Source organism: Amblyraja radiata, chromosome 8, assembly GCF_010909765.2.
Source record: "Amblyraja radiata isolate CabotCenter1 chromosome 8, sAmbRad1.1.pri, whole genome shotgun sequence".
Classification (NCBI taxonomy): Eukaryota; Metazoa; Chordata; class Chondrichthyes; order Rajiformes; family Rajidae; genus Amblyraja; species Amblyraja radiata.
Genome location: NC_045963.1, coordinates 65,649,404 through 65,663,464, shown reverse-complemented (window position 1 = coordinate 65,663,464; position 14,061 = coordinate 65,649,404). Strand labels below are relative to the sequence as shown.

The window sequence follows — 14,061 nt, the reverse complement described above, 5'->3', positions numbered from 1 at the left end:
TATTTCCGGACAAGATGCCTTCCACAGCCGCTGAGTAGAAGCACTGGAGGATCCTCGGAGACACTCTGAATTTCCTCAATTGCCTGAGGTGGTAAAGGCGCTGCCTTGCCTTACTCACGAGTGCTGCGGCGTGTGATGTCCATGTCATATCCTCAGAGATGTGCACTCCCAGATATTTAAAACAGCTCACCCTATCCACAGTATCCCCATTTGACAGTGTGAGCTTTGGAGCATTTGCCAGCATCTCCTGATTGCATGGTGACCAGTACTACTTATTTACTATGCAACTTTGATGTGTCTGGCTTATCAGACTTTAAATTAATTTGCTATTAGCTTATTTTTCAAGCTTGCTCTCACTTTATTTATCTATTTTTTTAAATTCTTAATTCTTAATTCTTAATTCTTAAATTTTTAAAATGAAAATCTTGCTTGCAGTAGCAACACAAGCACAAACTCAGACAAACAAACAAAAGCATAAATTAACCATAAATTATACTTCAAATTACAAAATTCAGCAAGATATAACAAGAGAAAACTGCAAAAAAAGTAAAAAAATTAGCTCACAATTGGAAATAAGTTACGCAAAAATGTTCCATTGTCAAAGTAGGATTGCCGATTATGCAGCTTGCTTCAAAAATCTGACCGCTGTAGGAAAATAGCTTTTCCTAAAGCTGAGGTGCAATTTCAGGCTTCTGTAACTTCTGCCCAATGGTAGCAATGAGGAAAGGGCATGGCTCAGACGGTGATGATGTCTGAGGATAGATGCTGCCACCTTTAGGTAATGCCTCATATAGATGCCGTTGACAGTGGATGCCTATGATGGACCGGGGTTTGAGTCTACCACTCTCTGCAGCTTCATGCATTCCTGTCCATTGGAATTACCACACCAGTGATGTAACCAATCAGGATGCTTTCTACAGTTAATGGGAGAACTTCGTACATGAAAATAAATCTAAGCAATTTGATGGTCAAGTGGACTAGAATACAAATGTAGAACTAGGCACATGGTTTGGGAAAGTATTAGACAATAGACAATAGGTGCAGGAGTAGACCATTTGACCCGTTTGAACCAGCACCATTCAATGTGATCATGGCTGATCATCCTCAATCAGTACCCCATTCCTGCCTTCTCCCCATATCCCCTGACTCCGCTATCTTTAAGAGCCCTATCTAGCTCTTTTTTTTAAAGTATCCAGAGAACTGGCCTCCACTGCCCTCTGAGGCAGAGAATTCCACAGACTCACAACTCTCTGTGTGAAAAAGTGTTTCCTCATCTCCATTCTAAATGGCTTATTGTGTCGGGCATTTTAATCTTCATTCTTGCATCACTCACCTCCTCAGAGTTAGAAGTAAATAATGTAGATATACAGTTTGCTCATATTTCAATGTGTAATCTGATTGAAAATGTGTAAATAAACATAGAAGAAATTAAGAATGATTTTAGTATTGAGTAGATAGAATTCTGTAAGACTTTTGTAAAATGTTACATGAATTTATGGAGACACAAGGAACTGCAGATGCTAGAACTTTGAGCAAAACACAGTGTTGGAAGAAGTCAATGGGTCTGGCAGCATTTGTGGAGGGAATGGACACGTGACATTCCAGACTGGCCTGAAGAAGGGAATTGACCTGAATTGTCAACTTTCCGCAGATGCTGTTTGACCCACTGAGTTCCTCCAGCATGTTGTGTTTTGCTTAAATGGAGTCATGTTAATCATCCATAAACTAGATTGAATGGCAGAATGGTCTCAAAGGGATAATGGACGGTTTGTTTCATTTGCTCTGCGGCCAGGTTGTTACATTACACTCCATTAACAAACATTGAAATACTGTGCCTTAGGTCCTGTAAGTTGCCGTAGATTGTCTTCAGGTTCATATTTGTTCAGCACTTGCCCATTAACATCCTTTACTTTTTTTTTCTCCACAGGTTTCCAAGCTACAATCAGTGCCCCACATATGGTAGGTGTAAATTATTTCCTGGTTTAGTTTTACCTTTGTACTTATGGTTTTGTGTACCAGTTAGATAAGTCAATCAATCAATCAATCAACCTTTATTGTCATCTTGCAAGCAACAGTTGTACAGTGCAAAATGAAAAGACGTTTCCCAGGGAATAGCGGAGCATCGCACATGAAATTTAAAACATTTCACACATAATACTAAAAACAATCCAGTCCCTGATGGAACAGTATAAATAGTTAAAAGCAGGTAAAACACAACGTTAAAATACAATAAACCAATCATAAAATGTCCGGGGCAGCTGATTTGAGTGGCCAGTGCCAGTTATTAGAGTGGCCAGTGCCAGTTATTAAAGTGTCCGTGTCAGCCGCAGAATCAAGTGACTGTGAGTACAGAGTGACTGTTTAGCAGCCTCACAGCCTGTGGTAGGAAGCTGTTTAGCAGTCTTGTAGTCCGGGCTTTGATGCTTCGATATCTCTTGCCTGATGGCAGGAGATCCAGGTGTATGTGGAGGGGGTGCAGTTTGTCCTTAGCAATTCTCTGAGCTTTTTTCAGACAGCGGCTCTCAATTACTTCACAATTACTTCAGCTTAAGCTCTCAGCCTCATTGCTTACATTATCTGAATGTGGCATGAATGGAATGCCAAAAGGGATCCTAGATTTGCTTTCCTCACTGTGGAGACAGCTTTCATCTGAATATGGCAGTAGGAAATGCTGCCAAAGCTAATGACAATGGGGATCAAACAGAACATTCCCCACGGCTGGAGTCGCACAAGAATTAAAAGACGATTTGAGTCAGAAGCTGAACATTTCAATCGTAAAACATTAATTAAAGCAATGGGTACAGGGAACCGTGGATGTCAAGGAATATCAAGGGTTGGATAAAAAGAGACAGGATGGATAGAGCAGGTGTTAAGAACGAGAACAGGACGACCACTGTCGGGATTCCAAAAAGTGTAGGGAGATGCTTAAAAAGAAAATTAGGAAGACAAAAGTGTAGTTGGGGTTACAGCATCTCACTGGCAGACAAGGTTAAGCTAACTTCAAAGGCATGTTATAAGTATGTTAAGGACAAATAAATGTCTGGGGAAATTGTTCGCTCCATTAGGGGCAGTATGGGTGTGGAGCCAGAAGGTATAGATGAAGTCCCAAACAAATACCTTTCATTGGTATTCATAAAGAACGTTGAATTTGGAGAACGCAATAAAGGGGAGGGTGACATTCTAGTGCAAGTCTCCATGAGCAAAAAAGTGCTCGATGTTTTCCCAGAGCCAGATGAGATTTATCCAGGGCTACTATCAAAGTCAAGGGTATAGGTTGCTGTGGTTCTGTCTTGAGATTTTTAAATCTTTATGACCACCAGTGAGATACTAGATGACTGGAGGACTGCAAATGTGATCCCTTTCCAAGAAAGACAGCAGAGTAAAGCATGGTAATTACAGACGTGAGGGTAATATCACCAGTATGGAATTCATTGGAAAAAAAATGAACAATGTGATTAATGATCATTTGGAAAGGCGGGGTTTTTATCAAAGGCAGATCTTTTCTGACCAATCTGGATTTTGAGGAGGTAACAGTGTATTGATGAGAGCAGCCCATTAGATGTGGTTTATATAGACCTCTAAGTGCCTTGGCGAGGTCACAGATGGGAAAGGGTTAGGGCCTGTGAGTTTGAGCGCAAATTTGATCCAAATTTGGTTTTGCAGTTGACAACAGAGGGTTGATGGTTATTAATGTAAATGGATGTGGTGTTCCATTGGGATCAGTGTGGGAATCCTTACCATTTGTAAAATATGTGAATAACTTGGATCTGCGTGCAACAGGCAGGATCAGTAAATTCAGAGATGGCACAAAGATTAGTGGAGTTGTCAGTGTGGAAGGGTCATCTCAGGCTACAGGTTGTTGATATGTTGGTGAAGTGGGCTGTAAAATGGCAGATGTAATTTAATCCTGTGAGGTGATGTATTTTGGGAGCACTAATGAGTCTAGGATTTACATATTTAGGAGCAGCAGGAACTGGTATGCAAGCCTGAAGATTCTTGAAGGTGGCAGCTCAGGCAGATAATGTGATTCACAAGGCATTATGGATGCAAATCTTCAGCTGAGGTATTGAATACAAGAACTCCAAATATACACAACACCAATCAGACCTCGGCTCGAGTCCTGCGTGCAGTTGTGGCACCACATTATTGCAAAGATTTGACATTGCTGGCAAAGTGGCAGGGGAGTTCCACTGGGATATTGGTTATGAGGAGAGGCTGGGTCTGTTTCACTGAGGAGGAGGTTAAAGAGGAGGGATGATTCAGATATGGATATGGTTGACTGCAAGAAGCTTCTTTCTCTTCCCCCTTCCTTCCCCCTCTCCCACTCCCCACTAGAAGACATGGATTTCGGAATCTGAGGGGATTTCACCGAGATAGTGGTGACTGGTTTGAATGTATTGCTGGAGCTAGTGTGGAACCTGATTCACTGACTGCATTTAAGTGCGCAGATGAGTACTTTGAATTGCGTAAGCATAGCAGTCTATGGGGCATGTGCCTGAAAATGAGATTATTATGGATGGATACCCACCGGTCAGCATGGTGTGGTGGATTGAATGGCCTTTTCCCATGCTATACGATTGACTGGCTAGGAAACCAGAGCCTTCACTTGTTGCAGTATTGAGAATCAGACTATTGCTCATAATTCAAATCATAGCTAATATGTATTACATAAATTCTATGACTGTTGGCTAGCAAACAACTTCCCCACGCCACCCCAAAAAAAATCATCCACCACATGCAAAACAATGTCAAAAATGTTGTGTACTTGCCATTGCACAGGTTTCGAACTAAAATAGAGCAAATTTAATTCCACCTACAACAAAGCAGTGCTAAAACCCGTTGCTGGTGTAACTCAACAGGTTAGGCAGCTGCTGACCTGACTTGCTGAGTTACTCCGACATTGTCTTTTGTAATCCAGTATCTCTAGTCTCTTGTATCCACAAGAAACTTGACAAGTGCGCTACTCTGCAGCTGTGTGAACTTGGTATTTATTGATGATACTTGTTTGTTGGGAATAAAGCAAGCTGTTGCCTTGAACCACAGTTGAACGTCCAACAGCTGTCAAGTCATTAATAATGGAATGGTGGCACAGTGCTGGAATAACTCAACGGGTCAGGCAGCATCCCTGGAGAACATGGATAGCTAACGTTTCAGGTCGGGACCCTTCTTCAGATTGCAGCCCAACAGCAACTAGCCATGTTCTCCAGCGATGCTGCCTGACCCGCTGAGTTAATTACAGATTACAGGGACGACAGATGGCACAATGGGCTAAGTGTTCGGCTGGCAACCGGAAGGTAGCCGGTTCGAATCCCGCTTGGAGTGCATACTGTCGTTGTGTCCTTGGGCAAGACACTTCACCCACCTTTGCCTGTGTGTGAGTGATTGGTGGTGGTCGGAGGGGCTGTAGGCGCAGATTGGCAGCCACGCTTCCGTCAGTCTGCCCCAGGGCAGCTGTGGCTACAGAAGTAGCTTACCACCACCGAGTGTGACTGAGGAGTGAATGAATAATGCGATGTAAAGCGCCTTGAGTATTAGAAAGGCGCTATATAAATCCCATCCATTATTATTATTATTACAGCACTTTGTGTCCTCTTTTTGAAACCAGCATTTGTAGTTCCTTTTTTCTACTAAATGATGAAATGGTGATGTATTACTACTAGTTCAGTGCAGTATGACTGAGAAGGGTGGGTTTTGTCTAAGAGCTGCTGTTGGGCAGCCAAGTTGAATTGTTGCAGATGGTGCATTTTGAAGACTGTGCCTGTTTGGAAAAAGGTTTAGTTGCTAAATGGGTTGCTTTAATCCTGGATGGTATTAAACATGAGTGGGGTTAGACTGGACTTTTTTCATCCAGGCAAATGAATGGTATTCCCTCAAACATAGTTGGAAGATTAATCAGAATACTCTTCTGACCTGTTTTTGTATTGGTAATATATAGTGGCTGAGATTAGAGGTAGATTGAATAATCTTGTCGGTAATAGTTATTGCTTGGCATGCGGTTTGATAATCACCTATCGGTTATCAGCCTATCCCTGATCTTTATTTGGGTTGAATTGCATTTGGGTTTCTTCATCATCCAAGCAATTATAAATGGAACTGAGCATTGCAATCAGTAAGTGACTTTGCATCTAACCAGGTAGTAGGTAAGAGGTAGTAAACATTTAGGTCTCAATTGGTGCCGTGTTTTATTTCAGTAACAAAATTCTCGCATCAAGAATAGGTTGCAATAACATCTCAATTTCTTTAAGCTAGGTTTGACTCCAGTAAGGATAAAGAATTTACTTATTTTCCCATTGACTCCATTTTACCTACAAGTCTTTAATTGCATGCTTGGTCAAGTGGTACTTTTAGTCTCTTGCTTTGCATTTGCAAATTATCTTTTTACCTGGGTGTGGGTCAAGGTTGTTGAGAGATCTTTTGGTTAGTGCATAATGTAGATTAAACATTAGTGCATAAATGTGCTTGTGGGTAACTTCCATCTCTGAGAGCAGACAGGAATGTGGAGTATGGGAGTAATTGGCCCCATTTGGAGTTGTCTTGTCTGGCCTTTATAGCTCTCTTCCTCCAAGGCTATGGAAGCAGAGTCTTTAATACATTGCATTTTTGGCAAGTATGGTGAATGTCTGGAATATCTGGGAATATGGAGTTGGTGGTCAGATGGTCATAATCTTATGGAATGGCAAAGCAGACTTGAAGAGCTAAGTTTCCTGAAGCTGCTGCTCGGATTGTTTTTATTTAGGTGCTCTCAATGATGGGAGCATTGAATCTTCCAATTTCAGGTAACCTACATGCTTACTCATCTTTACCAGTCTACCCAGTTCTCCTTTTGTTCAACTTTTCTGTTCTCCCTCCACTATTTGCTTCCATTTGCCCATGCCTGTCTACCTGGGTTTCTTTTCCCTTGATTCCTTGTTCCTCCCCAGCCTGGTTCCACCTGTCAATCATCCCTCCCTTATCTGGTTCCACCTTACTTTCCAGCCTCCCTGTATCTTTCTCCACCTAGTTCCATCTGCTCATCATCTTCCACCCCCCCCACACCCCACCTGATTTCACCTATCACTGACCGCCCTTGCTTCACCCTTCCGTCTCATCCCTTTCACCTCTCTGTACTGTACAGCTTCCCTCTCCACTCAGTTTTAATACAGGTCTCAACCTGGACGCTGCTTGACTCAGTTCCTTTAGCTTCATTTTCATATCTCCATTTTCCAGCATCTGCAGTCGCTTGTGACTCTAATTTTTGTCTGTATTGACGATGTGTAGGGAGATTACTCTTTCTGGTAGCTCCAACATTGTGTGTACCAGGTCATGAGAAAATAAATCATAGCTGGTCCAAGTCATGATCAACTGGATCCTGTGGATGTTTAAGAAAGAACTTCAGATGCTGGAAAAATCAAAGGTAGACAAAAATGCTGGATAAACTCAGCAGGGGAGGCAGCATCTATGGAGGATGGATCTTGTGGATGGTGCTATTGACTTGCTGAATTTTGTGGATCTTTACCATTACTGGAGCTTCACGGTGTGATGGAGAGTGCTACTCTGGACAGGTTCAATGTAAGATCAATCGAAGGAGAGTGAAAATTGGTAATGTAGGAGGTGCCCTTGCTCACCTTTGGCCTGAGGTCAGTGGACTTGAAGTCTGATGTCCATATGAAGGATATTCACCACCACCCCTAACTGATTTTTTCTTTTTTTTTTAACTTTTTAATTTTTTTTTCCTCTTTCTTGTTTATCATATTGTTTCCAGTGTACTATGTTTACATATTCTGTTGTGCTGCAGCAAGTAAGAATTTCATTGTTCTATCTGGGACATATGACAATAAAACACTCTTGATTTCATAGCTTTGCACAGCCCCTTGTACATGCAGCACGGTGGTGTAGCGGTAGGGCGACTGCCTTACGCCGCCAGAGACCGGGGTTCGATCCTGACAATGGGTGCTGTCTGTACGGAGTTTGTACGTTCTCCCCGTGACCTGCTTGGGTTTTCTCCGAGATCTTTTGTTTCTTCTCACACACCTACAAAGTACAGGTCTGCAGGTTAATTGACTGTGTAAAACTTATCCCTAGTGTGTGTAGGGTAGTGTTAATGTGCGGGAATCGCTAGTCGGTGGGCCAAAGGTCTGTTTCCGTGCTGTATCTATCATCTAAATTAAACTTGTGGTGGGTCTGACTGACTGGGCAGAAGATGCCCACCTGATAGCTGTGCTTAATAACCTGAGTCTGATTTAGGCATGTGCTTTTGTGGCATTTATTGAAGGGTTTGTTGAGCTGGGTGTGCCTTTGTCATTCTCTTATTTAAACTGGTGCCAACAACATTTTTCCTAGCAGGTTGGTGCATTGTAGTGACTTGTTTGGACATTTGGGGTAGTTAAGGCAATGAGATTGAGGCGAGTTTGGAATTATAGGTGCATGTATCCCCGAGGATATTAGTGATTTGTTGTCAATTATCATTAGGAAGAAAGAGGAAGAGAAAAGGTATGGGAGAAATATCTTGATGTCTTTGACAATGGGTTGGTATCACAGAGGTCCACACCAACCAACACAAGGATTGCAGAGTTCAAGGTGGCTCACCCAATGCCAATATCAGCCACATCCCAAGAACATCCCATGGCAGCAGAGGTTATGTAAAGCCCTCCTGTATGCCAACATGGATCCAACGGCTATCTGTCCTCTTATGGCATAAAAAAATGTAGAAGGTGTCTTTACATCTTATGATGTTTAGTTTGGAGATACAGCATAGAATCAGGCCCTTTGGCACACTGTGTCCGCGCTGACCAGCGATCCTCGCACATTAACACTATCCCACACACGCTAGGGACAATTTACACTTACACCATGCCAATTGACCTATAAACCTGTACGTCTTTGGCGTGTGGAAGGAAACCGAAGATCTCGGAGAAAACCCACCCGGGGAGAACGTACAAACTCCGTACAGACAGCACCCGTAGTCGGGATCGCACCCATGGTCGGGATCGAACTCTGGTCTCTGGCGCTGTAACGCTGTAAGGCAGCAACACTGTGCTGCCCGAGTGAGTGAAGTTTGTATGTAATATGCATCTTCTCATAATTTAGATGTATTCTTTTTAAGTTGTACATTGATGTCAGTACAGTGATTTTGTAAAACTGCCGAGAGCTAAACTGTATTGGGGATGGTTTCTGTTCACAGCCATCAGAAGAAAATGTGATTTCCCCCCCCTTCCAGTAGATGAATACAGTACAGGTGCACAACCTTTTATCCGAAAGCCTTGGGACCAGACACATTTCGTAATTCGGAATTTTTCGGCTTTCGTATTGGAAGATTTTTAGCGTAGATTTTAACGGCTGGCTCAGTGGTAGAGTGCTCGGCTCATATCCGCAAGGTCGCGAGTTTGCGCCTCGATCCCGGCAGTTACTCGATCGCGAGTTTGAGTCTTCAATGTAGTTTTTTCTTGCAGAATAGGAGAGAATAGGGAGGGTTAGGCTGGGATCATTCTCTGAGAGATGATCTTAGTGCGGGAGACAAGTGTAGGAGAGGTGTACTGACTGTGTGGGCAGAACTTTGGAAGTGATTGCCCACCATTCTCAAAAGCCGCTGTGTCTCCCTGTCCCTCCAACTCCAGAGGAATCCGCTCCCCGATGGGCCGCTACGGCGACAAGTGGCAGTTTGCCCACAGCCCGAGCTGCGCCACCCCAAGAACAAGACGTACCTTGCACACCATCAGTTTCTGCCCCTACGGGGAGCGTGTTCCTCTGGAGTTGGAGCGGGGCTGGGCTGGAGTTGCTAATCTGGGATCTCCGTGCTTGCAGTGGGCCTGGGGGTCGGTGTCCCGATGAGGGGGCGCAGCTCGGGCTGTGGGCGAACTACCACTTGTCGCCGTAGCGGCCCATCGGGGAGCGGCTTCTGGTGATCCTGACGTCTCCGGCCACCCCCCTGGACAGGAACTGAGAGACGTCAGGACCACCAGAAGCCGCTCCCCGATGGGCCGCTACAGCGACAAGTGGCAGTTCGCCCACAGCCCGAGCTGCGCCCCCTCATCCGCAACCCGGGTTCCTCTGGAGTTGAAGCGGGGCTGGGCTAGAGTTGCTGCTGGCTGTGAGTCTCTGGGATCTCCGTGCTTGCAGTCGGTGTCCCGTTGGTCCTGACGTCTCCGGCCACCCCCCTGGACTGGAGCTGAGTGGGAACTGTACCGCCCTTGCCCCCTCCCTCTGCAACTGCAAATAACCCCACTCTCCTGCTCACCTGCAAGGGCGGTACAGTTCCCAGTCTCAGCTCCTGTACAGGGGGGTGGCTGGAGACGTCACAGCCCGAGCTGCGCCCCCTCATCCGCAACCCCAAGAACTAGACGTACCTTGCACACCATCAGCTTCTGTCCCTACGGGGAGCGTGTTCCTCTGGAGTTGGAACGGGGCTGGGCTGCTGCTGGCTGTGGGTCTCTGGGATCTCCGTGCTTGCAGTGGGCCTGGGGGTCGGTGTCCCGTTGGTCCTGACGTCTCCGGTGACTGGCACTGACCTGCTGGCATCGCTGACGTGAAGACAGTGCAAAGCCCCCGCACCGGTGCAATGGGCGGGGAGCTGGAGATGGGAGGGAAGGGGTCACACACATGGCCGGGGAGCAGAGGGGTGTAGGTGAGGTGAAACTGAAGGGAGCGACAATCTGCTGCTGCCTGCCCACTGAGTTAAAAAGTTCCCACGCAAGACTCACGATACACTGTGTATCGTGAGTCTACCGTGGGAACTTTTTTAACTCAGCGGGCAGGCAGCAGCACATTGTCAATTATTAACCCTCCCGCGCAATATACCCTCACCTTCTCTTTTATGAATGGGGATTTAGTTCCCCTTTCTTCGAGGACCGACCGGAGGTTCCGCTGTCACCTCTGCGGGCCACCCTCGTTGAACGTCTTCAAGGACCTTTCTTCAAGGACCGAAAAAATGTCCGCTATTCGGAGGTTTTCGTTATTTGGATGTTCGGATAAAAGGTTGTGCACCTGTATTACTAGCCCAGCTATTATTGGTGTATGGTTAGAAACATTGAATTCACACAACAGATGATGGCTTATTTGGATTGCTATTAGAATATCTTTTCTCCATCGTACTGCTGCAGACAAGTCAATGGAATTATTATGGGAATGGTATTTATCTCTCTCTCTCTCTCTCTCTCTCTCTCTCTCTCTCTCTCTCTCTCTCTGTGTGTGTGTGTGTGTGTGTCGCGCTCGCGGCATGGGTGCACAATGTGGACCTCTGGAATCTAGGAGCAGATGTATGAAAAAATGGATGTTGGCGTCTGTCACCTCAACAGGTGCGCCTGAGCCTCTGTGTGTGTTTCACCTGAGGGAGAGTGCTAGTGCTGTTGGAAAGCTTTCCGGGAGCTCGGAAGAAATGGCCACCTGTCCTGGTCTAAGGACACCTCACCTCTTCAAACTCCTGCATATGTCACTGCTCCAGTTTCACGATGAAAGGGATATTATTTTTACATTGGTATCTGTCTATTATGTTGGCTGATCTGATTCAGGTGCCACATCCTTTGGCTTTTGAACCTGTATTTCTGTTTAAACAGAAATACAGGACAAGGCCTACCTCTGCTCAGGAGGTTGGTTTGGAGTTATTTTGTTTTTCACAATGACACTGTTGTGACGCGGCAGATTTATTATTTTAAGTTTAGATTAAAGTGGATCTGATCAAATATCTGTAACAATGATTTAAAGGCAAACTCAAATAAATTTTGCATTGCAACAGGCATTAAAAAAAAATCGGTTGTCCTCTATAGTTCGTCCATGGGCACCTTTATTGTATTTTTAGGTATCTCGCACTCTGAGCAGAAGATGTTCAGAGTCTCTTGAAGCATCAGGTTAAAAAAATGCCCATGATAAAACAGTGCAACATGTCCCACAAAGTCTTACCTCCAGGAAAGGATGATTTGAGGCCTGGAAGTGGAGTGAGCATGCTTTGGGACGAAAGGGAGGGAGTTTTCAAGAGGATTAGATTTCAAATATATACTATATATTTAATGCAAAGGCAAATGGAAACTATATTTATTTCTAATCTAAAGATTATTTGATTGCCCAGGTCCATACCTCATTTAAATTTAGGATATTAGGTAAGAATTAGATTTCAGAGTATAATTTTTCAGTTCCTAGGAAATAAAACCGACTGCTGGAGGAACTTGATGGCCAGGCAGCATCTGTGTCAGCAGAGATAAATGGTGTTTTGTATTGAAGCGCAGCATCAACACTTGAAAAGTGGACCATTCACTGCCTCCACAGATGCTGCCTGATTTGCTGAGTTCTTCCAACTGATTGAAACTCCAGGTTCTAGCACCTGCAGTCTCTTGTGTCTCAGTTCCTTCGATCTGGCAGATCTGATCCATTTGTTTATCTGGTCCATTTGTTTTACTTAAGTTCTTTTTGGAGTTCATTACATTTATAAAACTGACATTTTTTTTTTCTACGGCCCGCAAAAATGTGCCAAATATATAATGTGGCCCTCGTGCTGATAAGTATGGGGTCCCCTGATCTAGTATATGACTTGTTACAGTGTTAAAATATAAGAACTGTTTCATTTGAAAAACAAAAGAACTCAAGACACTACAATGCTATTTTTTTTTACTTGATTCAATCAGGTAAAATGTTTTATTGTAAGGTATAATTTAAAAAAAATAGTATGTTAAGGGAAACAAACAAGGAAATGGTGTCAATTCAAGATATAATCAAAAAATTCCTGTTTAAAGGATACTTCTCTCAGAGTAAACAAGCAAGGAACAGGTATGTTACAAGTAGGTGCAGGTGTAATATAAAATATTTTCAATATGACTTGAGTGTAAACAAGCAAGGAGTTTGTGTCATTTTATGGGATGATTATCACATATTTTCTGTATAAATCAAGAAGTGACAAGCAAGTAAAATGTGGTATTTTAAGGTAAATAAAAAAATGACAGTATAAATTAAGGGTAAACAGGCAAGAAAACAGTGTCATTTCAAGGTACAATTATCAAAAAATGTCTGCAGAGGGACATGGGGGCACCTTTCTCCCTCTTTTTTCAGTTTTTCCTGTCTCATGCCTGATTGTAAATTATTGTTCCTGTGGGTAGGAGAGAGAAATATTTCTTGAAAGGTAATTTGATTTTTAACTCTGGCTTCCCAGCAGTAGATCTTTATTGATGGTCTAGTATGTGATGATTGATTAATTTCCTAGGCTAAGAACACGCAATGCAAAATAAAGTCTGGAAATTTAAACAAAAAAAAACAGAAAATGCTAGAAATACTCCAACCTGAAACATTAACTTCCCACAGTTGCAGCCTGACCTGCTGACTGTTTCCAGCATTTCGTGTTTTATTTTGGCACACGCAGCTTTCCTTTGTAACGCACAAGTGTTGTTTGCATTAAGCCGATTTTATTTTACGCTGCAAATTTGTCTATTTGCTCCCATATTTGTTGAAATCATGCACATTTTTGCATCGAGGAGACGGAAAACTGAATCACCAGTTGATGCGGTTGTATGATGTGGCTAGACCTCATCTAGAACAGTGTTCAGGTCTGAGTACTCGGGGGAAATATTGGTCTTCTCTATTTATACTGGTCTGAAGAAGGGACTCGACCATAAACGTCATCTATCCATTTTCTACATAAAACATAATTTTATGGAAGAGAATGGTTTAACTTGTTTCGAGTTAAGTAACCAATGCTTTTATTTGATACCTGCAATGCCATTAGGTATTTATACTTGATCTCACTGTGTATATTGTGATCTATTGTCTCCACCAGCATGCATATGCCCTGGAACTGCTGCACGATCAGTTGGCTGAAGGAGCTAAAGCACTTGATGTAGGTTCTGGCAGTGGGATCCTCACTTCTTGTTTTGCACGGATGGTAAGTCTGTAGGGATTGTAAACACGAAGATCATTCAGAGATCCTTGCATGCTGCTCATTGTGAGTCTGTTATCAGGAAATGCAGCGGATAGAATATCACATCTGGATAACTAACCTGCCTGTTCTTCCCTCTGGGGCCCTGTGTCTTCCTCCTCCCCAATTTGCATCCCTCCCAAATTCCACCTTTATTGAATATTGTTAAATGAATGGCTGATGTGCACACC

General features: G+C 43.6%; 1 protein-coding gene across 1 annotated transcript in view; it reads left to right on the top strand.

Moving 5' to 3' along the window:
* pcmt1 (protein-L-isoaspartate (D-aspartate) O-methyltransferase) overlaps positions 1 to 14,061 on the top strand; it is a 40,208-nt gene that overhangs the window by 15,679 nt on the left and 10,468 nt on the right. Inside the window, exons 3-4 of the mRNA XM_033026111.1 lie at positions 1,928 to 1,959; positions 13,733 to 13,837. Coding sequence (XP_032882002.1) covers positions 1,928 to 1,959; positions 13,733 to 13,837 — 137 coding nt within the window. The remainder of the gene's footprint in view (positions 1 to 1,927; positions 1,960 to 13,732; positions 13,838 to 14,061) is intronic.